Source organism: Humulus lupulus, chromosome 2 (genome assembly GCF_963169125.1).
Source record: "Humulus lupulus chromosome 2, drHumLupu1.1, whole genome shotgun sequence".
Taxonomy (NCBI): Eukaryota; Viridiplantae; Streptophyta; class Magnoliopsida; order Rosales; family Cannabaceae; genus Humulus; species Humulus lupulus.
This window is the reverse complement of record NC_084794.1, coordinates 259,047,029-259,065,638: the sequence shown is the minus strand read 5'-3', so window position 1 is coordinate 259,065,638 and position 18,610 is coordinate 259,047,029. Positions and strand designations below refer to the sequence as shown.

The following is an 18,610-nucleotide window of genomic DNA, read 5'->3' as shown; positions in this document are numbered from 1 at the left end:
GTGTATTTCCCTTATGACCTTCTTCTTCTGACTGATTCCTCTTTGGCTCTTCATACCTTGTTCCACTCCTCAAAGTAATAGCTTGACATTGTTCTTTAGGATTAACTTCTATAGTGCTAGGAAAATTTCCTTGAGCTCTATTAGACATTAAAGTAGCCAACAGCCCTATTTGAGTCTCCAAACTCCTTATGGACGCCCTGGTTTCAGTCATAAATTTGTTAAGTGCATCAAGTTGGGGTTCAGCTGGTTTCATTGGCATTTGGTGTGGTGGTCTATTTTGTGGTTGATAATATCCAGGTGGAGGTTGCTAGTATGAATGTTGTTGTTGATATGGTGGTTTATTTTGGGAAGGTTGATATTGTGGTTGAGGTGGAGGGTAAGGTTGTTGAGTGTTTTGAGTATTGGACCATGAAAAATTAGGATGGTTCTTTCAACCTGGGTTGTAGGTCATGGAATTGGGATTATTGGGTTGTCTCGGGTAATTCCCTAGAGCTTGAACTTCTTCCATAGGCATGTTATTCATATCAAGAGAAGGGCATTGGTTGGGTGGATGGGTTGTACCACACAATTCACAAAGGTTTTGAACTTGAATAGCTTGAGATGGGAGTGTAGTCTTTTGTAGTTGCTTTGCCAAGGCTGCTACTTGAGTTGTAAGCATTGATATAGCGTCCAATTCCATCATTCCAGCCACCTTCTTTGGTTGTCCCCTTTTAGTTGGCCATTGATAATTATTCATCGCCATCTCTTCTAATAGCTCATACGCCTCATTAGCACTCTTACTCATAAAAGCACCTCCTGCTGCAGCATCTATAATTGTTCTAGTTATTCCATTCAACCCATTGTAAAAATTATGCACCAACATCCACTTTTCTATACCATGATGTGGACACTTCCTTAACAACTCCTTAAATCGCTCCCAAGAATCATACAGTGATTCCCCTTCCATCTAATAAAAATTATTGATCTCTCCCCTTAGTTTTGTGGCCTTCGCTGGAGGAAAGAACTTGGCAAGGAACTTCTGAGCTAACTCCTCCAATGTAGTGATAGAATTTGCCTGTAAGGATATCAACCAACTCTTCGCCCTATCCCTTAGTGAAAATGGCAATAGTCTCAATCTTATAGCATCATCGCTTACCCCATTCATCTTGAACGTAGCACATAACTCCAGAAAATTAGCTATGTGTAAATTGGACCATTTGAAGAATTGCTGGTTTAATCTCAAAATTATTTGCAGCAATGGTTGGAGGTTTGATGCATGAATGCACTCCTGTAACAGTAGGAAGTACATAGTCTCTCAATGTTCTTGGTCCTTGCGCCCTTGGAACCTCTGCAGCATTATTAAAACCATTTCCCAAATTGTCAGCCATGGTAAACTCCAATCTCCTCTTTATTTTTCGCTTCTGTCTACACATTTTTTCAATTTCCAAATCTATTGGTATAATCTCATTTTGTCTATTTCTTCGCATCTACCAACAATTCCTGAAACACAGAACCTAGATCCAAATAAATGTTAAACATAAATAAAATAAAATAAAACAACCAAATTAGAACAAACAACAATTAACTGTGATATTGGAAATTAAGTCCCTGACAATGGCGCCAAAAACTTGATCTATGAAAATTAGCACGCAATACACGTGGTCAATTCAAGTAATATATGATAAGTAGAGTATCGATCCCACGAAGACTGTTTTCCAAATACCACTAATTGTTCTTTAACTTTCTATTTGGTGAATTTAAACTTAAATGAATAATTAAAATTAAAATGAATACTCTAAATTATGAACAAAATTTAAATAACTATAAGCAAAACAATGAATCAACTAATTCAAAATCAATACTAAATAGCCTAGGAATTAATTTCATCAGTTTTTCATTCTATTAATTTTACTAATCAATTCTAAATCTCTTCTTCCTATTCTAATAGCAGGTTAATATAATCGATTCCTATTCTTTTTCAAGATATAAGATCTCAGTCTACATGTAGGTTTTCCACATTTCTGTGATAAACTTGAACATATAGAAGGCATTAAGCAAAGAACCCTAATTGCTACACAACTCATACAGGTACTTTCGTCCAATATGCAACCTATGTCTATATAATAATAGCATATTCTATTCTCATCTTACGAATTTTGAATCAAAACCATTAAATCAAGTAAATAGTGATCAAGTATTTACCAACATTAAACAAACATCATATAGATCAGAATAGAGAAGAAGTATCAATAGAATATCATAATAAAATTAAATAGAAATCTCAGTGACTACATTAATCCCTAGATAAAAGAAATTAGTTCATAGATAACATGATGAAAATAAACTTCAAATAATTATTCATAGAAAATAACCTAAAGAATTCATATGAAAAAAAAATCTAATTATAGCAGCCTTTTCTAAATCTAGGGTTTTTCAAACTAAACTGCTTATCAAAAATCGCAGAATAATGTTCCTTAAATATTTTTCCCAGGTTCCCAAGTGAAAATACCATTTTCTCCTTCAATAAGTGGCTAAAAATCTGAAAAACGCGTTTATAGCACCGTGCCGCTATGTATTGAGCGCTGTAGCACTATAGTCAAAGCAAAAAATGCACTAAAAACTGTTTCACTAGCACTGTAGCGCCCTTGATGTGGCGCTGGGGCACTGCTCTGCTGGTCTTGATAGCGCTTGCTTTGTAGTGCTGGGCCGCTACTTATAGATTCAACAGGCTCCATCATATCCTTCCTAGCGTTGTGGCGCCACTTTGATAGCGCTGTAGCGCTATTGACAGTATCAAAACTCGGACATATTGCTCCCGAAAAACATAATTTTCTCCAAATTAACTCCGTTTTCTTCCACTTTCACTTCATTCCACTCTTTTCACCAACTCATCATGGAAAACCTGAAACATGAACAAACGAGCATAATTCCGCAATAAAATAACCCTAAACTAACGAAAACCAACCTAAAAACTAGACCATAAACGAGCCTAAAACTCGTTTATCACTAGGGTGAACTGTTAGGCTCGGGAGGAAAGGACCGTACTTGGGGGTCGTCAAACACTATTTACTCAGGACTTGAGGTAAGAAAACTGCACCAGGCCTGTGTTTAAGGCTTGGCCAAATTATAATACATGGTTATCACTATGCTGAGAATGTTTATTAAACATGTTAATTGCGCTCTATTTCCTTGTGTTAAGTAATAATTGCTTGTCTGTATATCTAATTGAAATGCTTGGCTTATAAGTCGAGATTTACCTATTATATCTGATTGGAAGGATCGACTTATAAGTCGAGAGCTTATCGATTATATTCGATTGAAAAGCTCGACTTATAATTCGAGGCTCTATCTATGGTATCTAACTAAAGCTCAACTTATAAGTTAAGGATTCATCTATGATTTCTGATGAAAAGCGTGGCTTATTAGTCAAGGATATATCTTGTTAAAAGACTCAGCTCATAAGTTGAAGGTTTAAAAGACTCGGCTTAAAAGTCGAAGTTTTATAAGCTTGGGTTATAAGTCAAGGGTTTAAAGACTCGGCTTATGAGTCAATGGCAGCAATAGCGTGTTGAACGCTAACCGATGTGTTAAGCTAACCAAAAAGTGTGATATACACATGAATGACCCTAAGCTCGCTTGAAATAATAAGCGCCAGGTACGCTTGGCCAACTCTAAGGATGGTTATACAGGGAATAGGGAAAGGGGCCCTGGTGTGACTCTATAGTCACTTATCTGGATTGATTGTATGCACGAGTAGGGTTATTACTGCTAGGCATGCTAATTATGATCATGTGATCTAATGATTTACTGCTTACAAGTATTATTATGTTTTCTTGCCGAGCCTCGACTCATGGGTGATAAATGGTGCAGGTAAAGGAAAAGAAAAGCTAGACCATCCATGAGCTAGAGAGCTTCAGGGGCAGAGTGTACATATGCGACCTGCTCGTTCCCCACGACCGAGGTTATTGGTTGGAACTAGGATTGGACCCTGATTTTGCCGCCTAGGTAGGTTTTTATATACATTTTGAGTTTGTAACCGTTTTAAACTCTATTGGATTCCATATATTGAAATCAAATTCTTTTAATGAAATGGTTGACTTTGGACCGAAAATTTCAGTACCTAAACATGTGGTTAGTTTCAATTACATGTTTTAAGTCCAAATGACTCATTTAGCGAGTTAAACACTATTTAATTATACATTGTAACGGTCCTAGATTAGGAAGATGTTACAAAAGTAAAATTAATTTCTTTAAATATTTTAAACTGATTAAAAAGCCTAAAGTTATATACATATAAATATAAAGAGAGATGTATTATATATATATTTCTTAGTTAATGATTTTGGCAACAAAATAATCAAACTCTCCACTTGAGCTAAATGACAAATAGAAAGGTTTATGGGATATATACATGTGAAGGTAAAAAAGGAAATAACAAATAGGAGTGGTGTGGAATTTTATCAAAAGGTCATACGAATTTCCATAAGACGACTTATAGTCTCTTAGTAAATAGTATGATATGCTTCTTAAGGAAATTTATTGATATGCCAATATTATGGCTCATCCCAAAAATAGGTCATTTAGTAAAAATTCGACCATATTGCCCCAATCATTAAAAAAATACATTTCTCTCTAACATATTGTTTTCTCTCCCTCCCCTGCCATCGTATTGTCATCTCTCTCTACCATGGCAGCACCACCACCACCTTCCCATGGTGGCAAGCTTTCTTTCTCTCTCAAAAACTGTCTCTTTCTCTCATTTCTCATCATCTCTACTCACGATCATCTGAAAACAAAAAGAAAAGAGAAACATATAACCATTGAAGCACCCATGATTAATTTTTTGTGTTATACATCAAAATTTTAAGGCTATAAACATTCTAAATGTGTAAATCTAGAAAAAAAAATACTAAGATTAAAAAAACTCAACTAAGACTAACATCTATGCAAAATGTTATGCTTCACCAAAATTTTCGTCAAATTTCAGCACAGAGTATCGATATTGCATCACAAATGCATGATTTTTGTCCAAAAATCAAGTTTTCAATGAATACATCGCAATTGTATCGAAATGCATCGCAATTGCATGATTTTGAGCCAAAAGATCAAGTTTCCACGAATGCATCATAAATGCATTGTTTTTGGCCAAAAATCAAGATTTCATGAATGTATTGTATTTGCATTGCATACACATCGCAAATGCATCGTTTTTGCCAAAAATCAAGATTTCGTGAATGTATCCCATACTCATCGCATACGCATCACAAATGCATAATTTTTTTTTGGCCAAAAACCATGTTTTCAATGCACCATCGCACTTGCATCGTACCTTAATCGCATTAGCATCGTTAGGTATCGTTTTTGGCCAAAGACTATGTTTTCAATGCAACATCGCACTGGCATCACACCAGCATCGCATCAACATCATTAGACATCATTTTTTGTTGCCTAAAACTATGTTTTCAATGCACCATCGCATGAGCATCGCATTAATATTGATATGCATTGTTTTTGCCAAAAACTATGTTTTCAATGCACCATCGCACCGAAATCGCAACATCATCGCATTAGCATCGTTAGGTATCATTTTTGGCCAAAAACCATGTTTTCAATGCACCATCATACTAGCATCGCACCAACATCGCATCAGTATTATTAGGCATCGTTTTTTGTTGCCTAAAACTATGTTTTCAAGGCACCATGGCATGAGCATCACATCAGTATCGCTATGCATCGTTAGGCATCATTTTTTTTGTTGCCAAAAACTATGTTTTCAAGGCACCATCGCAACGACATCGTTAGACATCATTTTTATGCAATTTTTCAAGGTTCTAGATGTAGTGCTCCGGATTCCCTATTATGGTTAATGGCTGGATTAGTAGGCCGGGAGGGCCATAACTGTTTAATTATGCCATTAAGTGTGTTTATGCATGTTTATGAGAATTATATTATAATATGATGTTAAATGCATGCATGTGAGTCGACATTTGTTTACAGGGGTGTTTTGGTAATTTGGCCCGTTGAGGGTATAATTGAATATTTGTTAGCATGTTAATGATATATTGTGAGACCACATTATAATGTGGATTGGTTCGAGTATTTCGACATGAGACGATCTTTAAACATGATTTATCGGTTTGGTCATAACAGGTTTGAGCTCGGGGCTTGGGGTGAGTCTCGGGGTGATATTTGTGATTATAGCGTTACCGGGGATTTTAGGGTAACGGGATATGAGTTATTGATGTTTGAGGATATTGAGATTAGCGGAAATTGGGAAGCGTTAATTATGATTAACGGGATAGGCGGAAAGTACCAATTTTACCCCTATAGTAGCTTGGAAGGCTTAGGACGACACAAGGGTATTTTGGTCATTTTAGGGGTGGATATATGAGACTTAAGTGGCTGTAGAAGGTGGTGGAATAAACATAACAAAAACAGGGGTTTGCCTCCTCCATTCCCGTACATCATCTTCTTCACTTCTCCTTTGAGGGTTTTGAGTTCTTGGTGGAGATTCAAGCTAGGGAAACTTAAGGGCTGGATTGGAGACTTGATTTAGCTTGTGAGGGAGGTCCAAAACCGGTTTCAAGGTGAGTTTTAGCCTTTGGTTTCAGCTAGTGCTCTGTTTTCGTTTTAGTTTTCAATTCATGGTTTTGATGTGGGAAGTGAGAATCAAAGGAGGTTTTTGTGTTGTTTTGATTGGGGTTTGATGAGGGTGAGCTATGGGTGTTATTTGGGGGTTTAATTGAGTGTTTGGAGGAGGTTTGGAGTTGGTTTGAAGGGTTAGTTCCAAGGGAAAACGCAGGGGAGAGTTGGCTGGTGCGTGCTGGTTCTTGGTTGTTTTGTGTAATGAGTCGCGGCCTGTCTATGGCGTGTCGCAGCCTATGATGGCTTAAAATGTGAAAATGGCCTTGTCAGGAGGGTGAGCCGCGGCATGGCTCTGGTGAGCAGCGACCCATCAGGGCAGATTTAACCAAAAGCATGTTTTTAGCTTGGGGATTCAAACCTTAGGCCTCGGGGTTGAACCTAGTACCTAGTTGAGTTATGTTTGATGTCCCAGAGGCTAGATCTTGGTTTAGGAACCCTCAGTTGTCATTTTTATTGATGAATCCTATATTTTGGTTATGACCAGGTGACCGTCAAGGAATTTAAAGGTTGATCGTTCTCAGGGGTCGTTCATATAATAATTCTCACTCGAACCAGAGGTAAGAAAACAGTGTATGAATACAGTTGCACCCTGTACAGGTATATGACATGCATGGTTGGATATTGAGGCATGTTGGTTGATTTATGTGGACATGGATTGCATGTTAAATGCTAGTGAACGCTGATTACCTGTTTGAGACACTGACTAGTCAGGGACCGACTCTAAAGTCGATGACCACGCATTGAATGGCTCTATGGCATTAATGCGGGACCGACCCTAAGGTCGAAGAACTTATAAGCGCTTGCCTGGTCTACGACCAGATGACTATAGCCAAGGTGTATGACCCCGGTGACCGTTTGTCACGTGGCTAAGGGATGTTGTCCGTAGTTTCGACTCTAGAGTCGTGAGGAAGGTTATGTTGGTGACCAATCACCATGCACCTGTCCTGAACAAGCTTATGAAAGAAATCACCTATCAGTTAAGCCCTGGTGACCCTATCGTCACATGGCTAGAGGGAGCGATGCTCATTATTGTGACTTTTGGCTATTGTCACCTATTTGTTGGACTGATAGTCCTGGATGGTTATTATGATCGTTGTTGATATTATATCATGTTTTATTATGTTTTCTTGCTGGGCCTTGGCTCATGGGTGCTATGTGGTGCAGGTAAAGGAAAGGAAAAGCTTGGCCAGCCTTGAGTGGAGAGCTTGGGCGACGTGATGTACATACAGGGCCGGTTGACTGCCACGGTCAAGGAGTTCTCAGAGGGACTAGGGGTTTACCCTATTTTTGCCGCTTAGGCCGGCGGGGATTGTATATTTGGAACTGTAGCAACTCTTTTGTATTACAAACTACATGTAAACATTTTAAAAGGCTCATGAGCAGTTTATTAACTTAATGAAATGTACCCTTTCCTTTTTACTGGTTTTTCACCTTAACCTGTTAATAGTACCTAGATCACGTTTTTAGCCAAAGGACTCGGGTAGCGAGTCAAATTTCTGGTTCACTGTCCACCGTAACTGTTCTGGGGTAACCAGGGCGTTACACTAGAGTTGAAAAAAATTCAAATAAAACCAAAAAATCTTTTACATAAGTGTTCGAAATCTATAAATTAGTGTCTTAAGTCTTGGATTAGATTTTTCATCATTAAATTTTTTTAAAAATGAATAGAAATTTTGGGTGGGGTGCTTCAATGGTGGTGGGAGGTGGCAGCGCGAATGGCAAGAAAGATGTTAATGGTGGTGGCGCGTAGGGAGGTGGTGCTCGGTGTCACGGGATGACAGCGGAAATGCCCGTGCAACACCTTGACTCCTATGAGCCAAGGTCAGCCTTCCAACCATTTGAATAACAATGGGCACATTTTTCGCGCGACCGTATGCCTCTACACACTTCCGTCTCTCGAACTACTCCCTCTAAGTCATGCTCTCAAGCATCTATGAGTGCAACCATGCATCAAGCCCATCTAGCCAAGACACTAACACTGTCCATAGGTTCTCACTATGGCAAGGAAAATCCCAACATCGATGCTCACCCAGACATTTGCAAGCCAAGGTAGCATGTGTGTCCAAGAGCCAACACCAAGCTGACGTGCCAACACCTCTCATCATGCCCCATTCGATACTATTGGATTAGCTCACGTCACAGACCAAGGACTCCCATACATCCATGGTCCAATCCTCAAGGCACCATGCCTTTACACATGTTGGCAGGCCCTCGAGACTAGCTGCCAGACTAGTAGCACACACTGGACCTCTATCCTTCTCAACCATTGCGCACTCTTCAATCCCTGTATGCTAGCAAGTCCCACGAATGACTTCCTGTGGCATCTCATGTTGAGACTCATGGCCATGGTGCACCATGACATCTCTAAGAGGTTTGGGCCACGTTCCATGCAAGCGACATCCTAGCAAGCCAAGGGAACCGTACCCATTAACCTTTGGCAGCACACTTTGGCGCACTACTGGTGCAGCCCGGTAATGTCCATGAGTACTCTTACTCATAGAGACATATGAGTCCCCTCGTAGTCCTCATATGCCTGCCCTACTAGTCCTCCCAACTAGTAGTAGCTCACTTGACGCACCTGTGTCAGGGGGTGGTGGAGAGCTGACACCAGGTGCTCCCCCTACAAAGAGCCTTCTGAGATTTTAGCCTTCTACCAAGAACATATATGATTTTTGCTTGGGAGACATATTTGTCTCTCAACTCGCCAATTCTCTAAATCTCCCAAATCAGATTGCACCATTGCGTTCATTGACCCTTCAATATGAAACCTACCAAGTCCCGTCCATTTTTGGGCAATATTGAAGATATTTACGAAAATGCCACTGCCGTACAAACTAGACATCAACATGCTCACCAGCCCGCACCCTTGCGCGTGCATCTGACCAAGCACCATCCTAGCTTGTAACATTCCCTCAAGACCAGCATGTTACACTCGGCCGCCATAGGAAGATGGTGGTGGTGGTGCCATCGTAGAGAGAAAGAGAGAAAGAAAGAGTGAGAGTGAGAGTTAAAGAAAGAAATACGGGATGTTTATGAAAAGGGAAATATGGTCCAATTTTTACTAAATGGCCTATTTCTTGGATGAGCCATAATGTTGGTGTAACGCCCTAAACTCCAAGGATCGTTACAGTGTGCATTTTAAATAGTGCTAAACTCGCTAGTCGAGTCATTTGGCCATAATCGTGTAACTAAGTATGATTAGCGATTTAGGGTTAAAAAATTTGGTTAAGATATAACGTTTCACTAAACATTTACTGTATACATTGAGATCCCAAAAATATAATTTAAAGGTTAATTACAACAAAATATTTACAACTAGCCGACCTAAGCAGCAAATTAGGGTTTAACCCTAGTTCCTCTTTCAACCTTCGGCCGTGGCGGTCGAGCAGTCGCATATGTACACATATTTACCTAAGCTCTCCAACTCAAGGATGGTCCAGCTTTCTTTTGCCTTTACCTGCACCACGTAGCACCCGTGAGCCAAAGCCCAGCAAGAAAATTCAATATGCTCATGAACAGTAATAACATGTCATCAAATCATAATGTGCATGCCTAACAATAATAGCCTTAATCATGCATGCAAATAAGTTCAAATAATGATGGTTATGGGCCCTGCCCTCCTGTATGGATGACTAACAAGTCAATCCTAAACAGATGAGTGATTAACACTGGAGGTTCCGATAACCATGCTGGGGCTTATAGCCCTAATCAAATGAGTGACTGAGGAGTAAGTCACTAACATGGGATCTGCACCCTTAGATGAGTGACTGATGAGTAAGTCACTAACTTAAACCAAATGAGTGACTAAGGAGTCACTAGTGTGGGTTTCGTACCCTTAGCCATGTGACGATGCAGTCACCTAGGTCTTCTAGCCCTGGCTTTGAGTGACTAGCCATAGACTAGACAAGCGCTTATAGTTTTCATCGAACTTGAGGTCGGTCTGACATTAATGCTCATGATGAGTCATTCAATGCAGATGTCGATTAGATCTAATCTTTTCGGCTCTGCGTTCATGACGCTTATGCCGCTCCTGACTCATAGGTCAATAACATACGACCAGTGCTCAGTACTGTTATCGAACTTGACTAGTAAGTCACAGCTTCACAGTCAATTCTGACACCATTGCCGATTTTGACTAGTAAGTCAGTGCCACGCACAAGTAAGCAATGCTACCAAGTACATATCATATGTCAAATATCCAAATGTAGGGCATTCAACATGCTTACTTAACAATTGCTAGTATAATTAGGATCATGCACAAACACAGAGACTCAAGCTCTAATCAATCTCATATTCAACCTTCATGGCATGCCCTAACCACATGTTTCTCATGCATCATATGCATCACAAACTGGGTGCAGTTTTCTTACCTTTGGTTCGAGTGAGAAATACGTTAAGAACAACCCTTGAGAACGATCGATCCTTTAATTCCTTAGTGGTCACCTCAATCTCAGCTTAACACCCTCTTCAATGGTGGAACACAACCCTAGATTAGCAAAGCTTGGTTCCCTGGCTTGGTTCCTCAAAAGAAGCTTCAAAATCCAAAGAGAAATGGAGAGGAAATGATGATCGGGAGAAGGTGAATAAGGAGACTCTGTTTTCTACAGCCTTCTAAGCTTTAATGGCTGGAATATATCCTTTAGGGTCAAAAGACTAAAATACCCCTAGGTCATTTAAAATCTTAGAAAGGCTTCCAAGGGTAAAATTGTCATTTCCCGCCTATTTCATTAATCATAATTAACACCCTCCAATTCCCGTTATTCTCAATATTCCCAAATACTAATAAATCATATCCCATTACCCTTTAATTCCTAGCAATGTTCTAATCACCAAATTACCTCGAGACTCACCCCGAGCCCCGAAACTAATCCTGTTATGACCAGACCGATAACTTGCATTCAAAGATCGTCTTATGCCGAATGGCTCGAAAAAATCCACATATAACGTGGTATTATTCATAATTCACCCACATGCATGAAAATACACAATCACGCCCTCAACAGGCCAAATTACCAAAATGCCCTTATAATTAAAAATGGATCCATATGCATGCATTTATCATCATATTATAATATAATTCACATAAACATGCATATAATTATTTAATGACATAATAAATCAATTATGGTATTCTCGGCCTCTTAATCAAGGTCATAAACCTTATTAGGGATTTTGGGGCATTACAGTTGGCATATCAATAAATTTCCTTATATTAAGAAGCGCATCCATGAAATTTCCCTTTGTTTATTGACGGTGTATATTGTAGTTTTAGCGAGCTTCTGATTTTCATAATAATTTCGAGAAATTTTGAATTTCACATATTTATTTCATTATTAGATGGCTTGCTTAGTTTTATTTAGAAAATATATTAATTTATTTTATTTATGTTTTTATATTTGTCATATCAATTTTAAATAAATAAATCATGTCATATATTATAAAAAAAATGACATAAACATATACATTTTTTTAAAATAAACCAAAAGGATTATCTATAGTTTTAAAAAAATAAATAATATGATAATTTTTAAATTACAAAATACTCTACATACCCCTGTTCAAGAAACAAAACATTTGGATATAATATTCTTCAAAGCACTTAGTAATTTGAGAAGAAGTTTTTTTATTCTTGATAGAAGAAATATGTTATTTTACTTTCTTATGCACTCACACTTTTTACATACATAACACCTGTATATAATATATTTATAATATTTCTTATGATTTAACATTATTTAATTATATGAGTACATATATATTTATATAAATTAGATTAAGTAATAATTAAAATGAGTAACATGTTATTATAAATATATATATATAAATGATAAAAAATAATACAAAATTAGGATTACATATTGAATATTATTAAAATAATATTTATAATATTTGAATTTATATTAATATAATTATTAAATATCTAGCTATTTTATTTTTTAACTGGTTTTAAAAATATATTCCGTTAAATATTTGTAATATTCGGATAAAGTTGACAAAAAAATTCATTCAACCAATAATTTGTTAGATATATATAAAATAGAGGTAAAATATTTTAAAGTTATTTTAGCTTTTAGAATTAGAAAATCACTTTTGATAGTGTTTGGTAAAAAATAAAAAGATTTTTTTTAATCTTAGCTTCTAAAAAAAACACATTTTTGATAAGCTAATTTCTAAATTTAAATATTTTTATAATTCCTAGACTACTCCTAAATTAATCTAACAGATTCATGTAAGTTGTAACCCTATATTTCCATTATCATTTTCTACTATTTTCTCACCACATTGCATCCGACACATTCCTGTAAGAATTTTGGAGTTTACAATTTTGTTCTATGCTTTATGTTTCTAATGTGTTGTATTACTCCATTATATATATATATATATATATATATATGTTGCTGGAAAATTGTGTCTGTGGTGTTTATTTGGTTTTTGTTCTTCATTGTTTAATATTGCTCTAGTTAATTCATGCACATGGATGGCTAGTTGTTTATTTAATTTAGTTAAAAATGTCTAAAAGCATAATTATCCTCAATGTATTATGGTTTCGGTTTGAATAAATATTTTAGTTTGTTTAGATTGTTTATATAATTTGAAAATTTCAGTATTTTTTATTTTCTTAATTTTTTAAAATTATTTTTAAGGTTTTAATTATTTTTTTTTTTTAAGAAAAAAATTAGAATTTTTTAAAAATTTCAAGGGACACAATGTGGTAGTGGTCAAAGTTTGGGTGTAAAATTGCTAATTATTATATACGTGACATTGTCATATTAGCAGCAAATGTCACATCATCATTCTGCTAGCCACTTTGGACAAAATTTAATATATGTCCCACGTTTCAGTACGTGTATAGTTCAGGGGGAATTTTCAACATCATGAATCATTTGGGGGGCACGATTTGAATCAGTTTGGGGAAAAAAATTATATTTATTCTAAATTTTATATATCAATTTATTGATTTGTTTGTGTGTGTATTTCTTTTTTATGTCATCTACATAAATCTTTAATGAAAATATTTTGTTTAAAAAACAATTACAATTTGTATAATTTAAATTCATTAGTATAATTATAATATTTGTTTTATTTAGTGTAGCATTAATTTTTAATTTTTAGCTAGAATAGATGTCAATTGAGGGTGTCTCGCAAACTAAATCTAAAGCTAAATGGGATCCAAAAATACATGAAAATTGGGTTCAATTCGCTGTGGAACAAGTAAGGGTGGGTAATAGAATTGCAACACTTTTAAGAAAGCAAGGTTGGAAAAATCTTATGGAAAATTTCAAGGCTTCAAGGAATAGAGATTATGGTCAGAAGCAATATAGGAATCATTGGGATAGTGTAAAGAAGGAATGGCAATTGTGGGATGCACTGGTGAATGGAGAGACTAAGTTAGGTTTTTTTTTTTTTTTTTAGAAAATGGAACAACAACAACTAAACAGGAAAAGGCATCTCTTCAAGCAAAGCCAAGGCATCCATTAGGGGAGCATCCCCATCCCAACAATTAGAAGCTTTACAAATTAAAGCATCTTTAGCAATTTAGTGAGCAACACAGTTAGACATCCCAGGCTTGAAACTAATTCCTTTTAGATTAACTCTCAATGCCTCTTTCTGAATAGCAGCCACAAGAAGATCAAGATTGCCACTTTGTTCAGGTGGCCTACCCAACATAGCCATGGAAATGCTGCAATCTGAAACTACAAAACAATTTTGAAGACTCCAATCCTTAGCAAGACTGATGCCACTTCGAATGGCCAGCAACTCAGCCACGAGATGGCAGTAAGGGCGGTCCAGAAAGGTGTCTTTGAAGACCACTAGCCATGCATCTATGGTCCTTGATGATATCCCATTGCTGCAGCAGCCAGAAGAAGAGTTAACAACAACATCTACGTTGATGAGGTCACCACAGTTCGGCGGAGACCATTTTGGTGGGGTGGAGACAGGGTCGACCTTCACCTTTCTGTTTTTGTCCCAGAACTCTTGCAGGTAGGGAGCAGACCACTCGATAATTTCCTCAGCTCCTGACGCAAAGTTTATGAACATATTCTCATTCCTTGCGTGCCAGCGTTGCCAGGCCAAGGTCACGAAAAAAATTCAAATTTATCCTTTGGAAGCAGCTTGGCAATCCTAGTCAAGAAAGCAAACAAGTCTTCGTTAGCTTCCCCCTTAGTGTCCAACTTTAAGCCACAGTCTTTCCACATTTTTTTTTATCTTTTTTCAGTAACAGATAGCGTGGAACCAGTCCTCTTTCACAACAAAACCACATCTGGAGTAGCAACTGTCACCTTTGATACCCCTGCAAAACAGAGCACAGTAGTGGGAAGCCATGCATTGCATAACTTCCATAAAAAGTGTTTAATTTCTGGGGGAACACTCAAACTCCTCACAAATTTCCACCAGCTCTCGGTTTCTTTCATATTCGACCCTTCTAATCTTTCTCTATCATTGGTTGCTAGCTTGTAACCACTCCGAACGGAGTATTCACCTTTTTTTTGTTAAAGTGCCAAATCTTTCTATCATCAATAGTGATGTCCCAAGGATTGATACCAAGAATGATTTTTGTATCTTCCTTTTAGAAATTCCTCTAAATGAACTCCTCATCCCACTCACCCGAAGCAAGCCTCAAATCCACCACCTTAATATTCTACGGGAGGAATGACTTATCAAGGAAGGAGAAATTAAAGGCAGAGAGGATCCATTTATCTTCAACCACCCTCACATTCTCACCAGACCCAATACGCCATCTTGCGCCACTTAAAATAATACTTCTGCCCCAAATGATATCTAGATAAAGGAAGGACATGAACCAGTTTTAGCCTTCAGAATTCTAAGGTTGGGATGGTAGCTATCTTTAAGAACCTTAGCCATAAGCGAATTCGAATTGCGCAGTAAGCACCAGACTTGCTTAGCTAACATAGCCTGATTAAAGAGCTCTATGTCTTTGAATCCCAGCTCCCCTCTTTCTTTACTTTTGCACAACTTTTCCCATTTACATCAGTGGATCTTCCTTTTTTTTATTAGTAGAACCCCACCAAAATTTGGCAGCAAGGCTATTGATACAATTAATGATATTCTTGGAGAATCTGAAGCAGCTCATAACATAAGTAGGCATGGCCTGAATTGTCGCTTTAGTGAGAACTTCCTTGCCAGTAGAGGAGAAGAGGGATATTTTCTAGCCTTTGAGCTTTTTCCAAATACGATCCTTGGTGTGTTTGAAGATATCCTTCTTCTTACGCCCAATGAAGCAAGGCATACCAAGGTATTTCTCAAAGTGATCTGTGGTTTTGACTTCAAAAATTTCAGTAAGGGAAGCATGAGTTTGGGGGTCCATCTTGCTCCCAAAACAAGGTTCCAACTTGTTGTAGTTGACAACCTGCCCAGTAGCCTTAGAATAAACCCGCGAAATTTGTTTCAGACACTCACACTCCTCTTTTGTTGCTTCAAGAAACATAATGTTGTCACCTGCAAAGAATAAATGAGAAACCATAGTCCCATTCCCTCCAAACCTCAAGCCCCTTATACTCTCATTTCTTTAAGCCTCTTGAATCAATCACGAAAGCACCTTAGCATAGAAAAGAAATATATAGGGAGACAGCGGGTCACCTTGTCTTAAGCCATGCTCAGGGATCACTTCCCCTTTCACCTCGCTATTAATCAAGATGGAGAAAGACACCTATGAAATGTAGTTCATAATCTTTCGGACCCATCTTCTATCATACCCCAATTTCAGCATGATAGCCTCCACAAAGTTCCATTCAACCCTATCATAAGCCTTTGACATGTCGAGCTTTATGGCCAATTTTTTTCCATAGCCAAATCTGTCTTTTCTCATACAATGAATTCCTTCAAAGCCGATGACCGCATTATCATGTATTAGCCTCCCACTAACAAAGGTACTTGAGAAGCTGAGAAAACAAAGTTCATAGTCATCTTCAAATGATCAGCCAAACACTTAAAGATGATTTTATAAACCACATTGCAGAGATTAATGGGTTTGAAATCCATCATATTAACAACTTTATTAACTTTAGGAATGAGGGCAACAAGAGTTACATTGACCATATTCAGTGGAGAATCATCATTGAGGATGCCGAGAGAATTTATATAATACCACCTTTAATCGTGCCCCAAAACTTTTGGTAAAATAGAGCAGGATGCCCATCGGTACCCGGGGCCCTGATGAGGTTCACACTTTTGACCGCTGCACCAATATTATCAGCAGTAAACGGAGCTAGTAGTGATTCATTCATCTATGTCGAAATACAAGGTTGAACAATGTTGATGATCGTAGCAATTTTCTCAGAAGATGGCCTCTCCGACTTGAACATATCACCAAAGTACTGAGTTATAACTGAAGCAATAGCTTCTGGATATTTATGAATGGTACCATGTTGATCATTCAATTCACCAATGTGATTCTTTTACTTTTTTTCTGAGGCTTTGTGATGGAAATATTTAGAATTCTTGTCACCACACTTGAGCCACACAACTCTGCTACGTTGTCTTTAGTAAACTTCATTTTTCTCCTTCAAACAATTCAAATTCCTTTCTTCTTCTTTTAACAACCTCTAATTTTGAAGGCCGATGGCTTTGGAGAGATCCTCCATTATTTTCTTACTATCCTTGATCTGAGCATTCATTTGCTTCATTTTGTTTTCATTCTAATCCTTTAGGCCACTTCCACACTCTCAAAGCTTTTTCCTTCAGAATACTAGTACTATCACAGAAGATACCATTCCTCCAACTATTCTCAATAATCCACTTGCACTCCTCCTCATCGCACCAAGCCTCTTCAAAATGGAATCTCCACCTCTTTTTTTTTTATTCCCCCTATCATTTAAGTTGGCTCCGAAATGAAAAATCATCGCCTTATGGTCTAAGCACCACCAATCCAAATAAAGAAATTTAGATTAAGAGAAAGCATTTTTCCAATCCATGTTGACCAATATCTTGTCCAGTTTTTCCATAACAAAATTACCTTTCTGGCCAGTGCACCAAGTATAAGATTGGTCATATTTGGAAATATCATTGAGGCCACACTGATCCATCGCCCTTTGAAATCTCCCTATAGCCTCCATATTTTTCGTACTTCAACCATGTTTCTCCTTCATGGAAAGGATTTCATTAAAATCACCCCCAACAAATCCAAGGCCCTTGGATAGAGTCACCAATTCTGCACAACATTCCCCACGAGTATATCCGTTGCGAAACTTTTGGATTACCATAAAACCCAGTGAACTAAGAGTACCCAACATCTCCTCCACTGATCTTTGCATGAATATGGAATTTATTATGAGACATTATGATAACATCAAGCTCCTCATTCCACAGAAGGAGTAGACCCCCTCTTAGCCCTACCTTATCCATCGCAAAGAACTTAGAGAAGCCCCCTCTATAAACCACGTCCTCAACTTGTCTTCGATTTAACTTGGTCTCCGATAAGAAGATCAAATTCGACTTATGAAAATCAATATGGAATTTTTAGGCTAAGAATGTCCATTGGTTCCCCAACCCTTGGATATTCCAACATATGATTTTCATTGTGTTAAATGACCTTCAACATCAGGGCACGCTACTTCTGCATTTTTTGAAGAAGAGTGGAAATCCAAGTCAGTAGAATTACCTCCCTTCTGAAGACTGTTAACAATACCTTTGGACGAAACCTTTCCTTTAACATTTTAAGTGCAAATAGTCTCGTCCTTAACTCCCTACACTCCAATCTTCTCTTTATCTTTGTTGTCTCCCTTTTTTCGAGCCTTCTCGTTGTTGACAATTTGGCTCTTCCACCTCTACTTTTGGGTAAGCAAGTTCCCATCTCAAACACAACATGGTCATTGTTGCTAAAATCATCAACAGTTGTAGCTTCATCTCCTTCATTTTGAGTTCTTTTCTAAGCATCTCTGGAATTAGGTCTCTCATTCACCTTCAGGCCTCCTCCCTCTTTTCTTTTTCTTCTCCCCTTGGATGTCCCAGCTTCCGTTTCCTTCTT

General features: G+C 37.6%; 1 protein-coding gene and 1 non-coding gene across 2 annotated transcripts; one reads left to right on the top strand and one right to left on the bottom strand.

Annotated features, from left to right (window-relative positions):
- Positions 1–872: 872 nt before the first annotated feature.
- LOC133820682 (small nucleolar RNA R71) lies at positions 873–979 on the top strand. Its single transcript, XR_009887084.1, has one exon. It is a non-coding gene; the product is annotated as a small nucleolar RNA R71 (small nucleolar RNA).
- A 14,814-nt stretch (positions 980–15,793) lies between these two features.
- On the bottom strand, positions 15,794–16,108 carry LOC133815421 (uncharacterized). The gene has a single exon (XM_062248264.1). The coding sequence runs from the start codon at positions 16,106–16,108 to the stop codon at positions 15,794–15,796; it is 315 nt and encodes a 104-aa protein (XP_062104248.1).
- Between the last annotated feature and the right edge of the window lie 2,502 nt (positions 16,109–18,610).